Raw genomic sequence first — 4,023 nt, forward strand, 5'->3', positions numbered from 1 at the left:
AACCTAGATTCAGACACCGTTGAAGTCTTGAATCTTGCTCACCTTTGTCTATAAACCGTGCCACTGTATATCTCTATTTGGTTCACCCTTCTAATTTTTCACCACTCAGAGGAAATTGATAAAGATTATAATTTGACAATTATGTATTTTCGTTAGCGAATTCCAATTTTTTTATATATTTATTTTATTTATAAATCAAATTTTACTTTTCATAAGTTACAAGAAAATATTAAAACTTATATATTTACAATTGTATAATTCCACTTATAAAACAACAATACTCAATTCTATGCTTATGTTTCTGTTCAGAATTAAAACAACTGAACCGTTTGAGTATTTGTAAATTACTGATTTTATTTAAAACAACGTTCTGTATTTATACAAAATATCTTAAGATTAATTTTACATCAAGGTTATTATTTTAATGGACTGTATTACATTTTGTTATTGTTTGTAAAAAAGGTTAAAAAAAGGACGGAAGTCCCAACACTAGGGATTTTCCTCCTATTGTTTCTATAAATATATTTATTGTTATAATTAGATACGGATGCTCAAATGTTACAATGCTTGCTATATTAATATAATGTATTTTTACCCTTGTACATTATTCTGGGAATTTAGGTGATAAGGTTTTAAGCGATAATAATAAACTAAAATAATATAATATATAAAATAATTAAATATTTATAAATTTATGTTCATGATTGAACATTCTGCCGGGGCCATAATGTTCATGATTGAACATTCTGCCGGCGCCTAAGACTAAATATTTTGGTTTCTGAATGTAACTGCTACCGATTTCTTCTTCTTCACGTATAATATTATTCCAATAATGACAATTATTATCAGTCCTAATGATATGTGAGCTGAGGCGTGATGAAAATGTAGATTTTTTAATTCAGTCTTTTTTGTTTATAGCTTAAGTATTTCATCTCTAATTTCCGTTAATTCTTTGGTGTTTTTTATTTCCCATGATTTGAGTGGCCTTATATATTTATTTTCTATGTTTTCTGTTAATTTTGTCATTGGTCTGTACATCTCTTTGTCGTCTGTTGATCATTTGAGGCTATTAGCGTTGTTCCTTTTATTCTTGCTTTACAGCCTGTTTGCAGATTTAAAATCCCTTGTTTGGGTAACTGGAGAATTTCATTTTTATTTGATGGGCATTGTAAATGAGCTGAGCTATTTTCGATTGTTTTGAATAACCATCTGTTGTTGCCATTTAATGTTATCCATATTGATGTGGAGGATACTTCGTCGTATTCGCATTTGTCCTCTTTTGTTGGTTTGATCGGCGCTATTTCACACGCTGAGTCATTAGCGTCCTGCCACGGCCAATTACCTTTGCAAATGTATTTGTTTGTACTTATTCTAATACATTTGTTAAAGGTTGTTTGAGTCATTAGGTGATAAGAGTCTATGTCGAAATTATATAATAATATCGTTTTTGATATCTTTGGTATTATCATTGTATCACCCTTCTTAATTGATAGAGGTATTACCTCATACACTGATGATGGGTGTATTGATAATAGCGGAATTTTTGCACTTATTATTAATTTGGTACCAACGAATATCCCATTGGCTTCTAGTAATTTGTATATGATTTGTAAATCAATTCCGCCTTTTTTTCCTGGTAGTTGCACGTTATTTGTTAGCCTGTCTTTTATTTGCATAATCGCGTTTTGTAACTGATGTGGTTTCAGTAAGGTAGGATTTATTTTGTTGTGGTTTATGTCTATCAATAGATTAATTATTTCTCGTTGTGTACGTGACGTTTCGTCGATCATTGATGAAAGTTGCTTTGTTACAATAAAGTAGTTTATTGTTTCTCTATATACTAGGTATGTTTCATTTAATGCTTCATTTATGGCTTCAACTTTGTTTCTCATGTCAGTAAATTGTGCATTTATGTCGTTAGTAGTTCATTTTAATATGTTTACTGTGGCATCCACTACAGATGTTTGCTCCCGCGTTAATTGTACTAAATTATGTTGATTATCTAGCACTTTTTGCATATTGTCTTCGAGATCTCTCCTGTCTTTTTCATCTATTGTTCCGAATAAGATATGGAATAGTGACCCCATGAACTCTAGGGGAGCTCTTTTTCTTCTGACAGAGTTTTTGTCCATAAATAGTTTATTATTTTCTTCTAATTCTTCTATTTGTTTGACCATTGTATCTAGTATACTATTACATTGATCTTTAAACTGTAATAATTTTGGACAAATTGGCTTTGTTACTTCTAGTACTGTATTTGCATGATTTATCATTTTAAAATAAGGTTTCATTTCGTAATATATTACCAAGTTCCATGTTGACGTCTGAGTGTTTGCTTCTCCTATTTCGTCCAAGAAAATTGATGTGTTATTGTTTAATGCTTGTATTGAAGATGTTGTAGTAGTTGATGATGCCTTTGCTAGTGGCAGTGTGCACAACATGGCTAAATAGATTGTTGCTAAATTTATACAGGTATTTTTTCTCGTGCATTTTGTATTAGTTTTGCGTTTTGTTTCATTTTGATCATCTTTTATAAGTTGACATAATTTGTTAATTGGCCTTTTAATTTCCCCTTCTTTGGTTTTGAGAGTGGCAACCCTCACTTTTCCATCAGCTCCTTTATATATTTCTTTAACTTTCCACAGCGGCCAATTTGTTGGTGATGAGTTTTCGTCTTTTATTATTACTATATCGCCTTCGGCTAAATTATTTTTTTCTATTTGCCATTTGTTTCTTTTTTGTAATGTTGTTAAATATTCATGTTTCCATCTGTTCCAGAAATCTTTTTTCCTTTTTTGTATGTGGTTCCAATGATCAAGTTTGCTTGTTCTTTCGTCTGTAGTTGGTACTGGGTCGTCCAACATAGGACGTCCTATTAAGAAGTGAGCTGGAGTTAGTGCTTCTATACTTTCTACATCATTATTCATGGTACAAAGTGGTCGAGAGTTTAGCACTGCCTCTATTTGATGCAGAAGTGTCGTCATTTCCTCATAGGTTAATTTCGATTCTCCAATTGTTCTTTTCAGGTGATGTTTCATTGATTTGACACCAGCTTCCCATATACCTCCGAAATGAGGACTAGCTGGAGGAATAAAGTGCCATTCAATTTTGTCTGCTGCTAATATTGATGCTACTTCATTATTTTCTTTGATAGCTAATTCAAATTCTTTGTCTAGTTTGGTTGCTGCTCCAATAAATGTTGTACCACTGTCGGAATACATATGCGCACTTTTTCCACGTCGTGCGAAAAATCTTTTTAATGCTGCTAAGAATGCGTCGGATGTCAAGTCGGTGACTGCTTCTAAATGAATTGCTTTTGTAGTCATGCATATAAATATTGCTATGTATGCTTTATATGATTTTTGCCCACGACCTCTATAACATCTCATTTGTATCGGTCCAGCATAGTCTATTCCTGTATGCTCGAATGGGTAGTTTTGTGTTACTCTATATTTTGGCAGGTTTCCCATTATTTGCTTTGCGAAATTTTGTTTAAATCTAATGCATTTCACACAGTTACCGCATATTTTCTTAATTATTTTTTTAATACCTATTACCCAGTAGCGTCTTTTAATATATGCTTCCATTACCGAGTTTCCGCCATGAAGTGTTTTATAGTGTGCTTGTTCTGTAATTAATTCCGTGTATCTGTCTCTAACCAGAATGATTGGATGCTTCTGGTTTTCAGTTAGTTCGCTGTTAGTTAGTCTTCCTCCGACTCTTAAGATACCTTCTTCATCTATAAATGGTGTTAATTGAATAATTCTACTTCCTCTGCTGATTTCTTTTCTTTCTTTAATTAATTTCAGTTCTGCTGAAAAGTGTTTTTGTTGATGATATTTAATTAATATAGTTCTAGCCTCTTGTAATTCTTTTTTTGATAAGTATTCTGCTTGATTTTTATTTCTTCTGAGTCGGTTTATGAATCTTAGTATATATGCTATGATTCGTTCCAACCTAGTTAGACTGGAGTTTGTTTCCATAAGTTGTTCTATTATTTCGTTATTTTGGCTTGTAACTGTT

The 4,023-nt window shown here is 31.9% G+C and overlaps 1 protein-coding gene across 1 annotated transcript; it reads right to left on the minus strand.

Moving 5' to 3' along the window:
- Window positions 1–1,022: 1,022 nt before the first annotated feature.
- Window positions 1,023–1,892, minus strand: LOC119688840. Its single transcript, XM_038103504.1, has one exon. The coding sequence runs from the start codon at window positions 1,890–1,892 to the stop codon at window positions 1,023–1,025; it is 870 nt and encodes a 289-aa protein (XP_037959432.1).
- Window positions 1,893–4,023: the final 2,131 nt, after the last annotated feature.

The sequence above is a fragment of the Teleopsis dalmanni genome, chromosome X (genome assembly GCF_002237135.1).
Source record: "Teleopsis dalmanni isolate 2A chromosome X, ASM223713v2, whole genome shotgun sequence".
In the NCBI taxonomy this organism is placed as follows: domain Eukaryota; kingdom Metazoa; phylum Arthropoda; class Insecta; order Diptera; family Diopsidae; genus Teleopsis; species Teleopsis dalmanni.

Excerpts from the sequence above, each read along its gene's own strand:
- LOC119688840 (XM_038103504.1), bottom strand. The coding sequence starts at position 1,892 with ATGAGAAACAAAGTTGAAGCCATAAATGAAGCATTAAATGAAACATAC.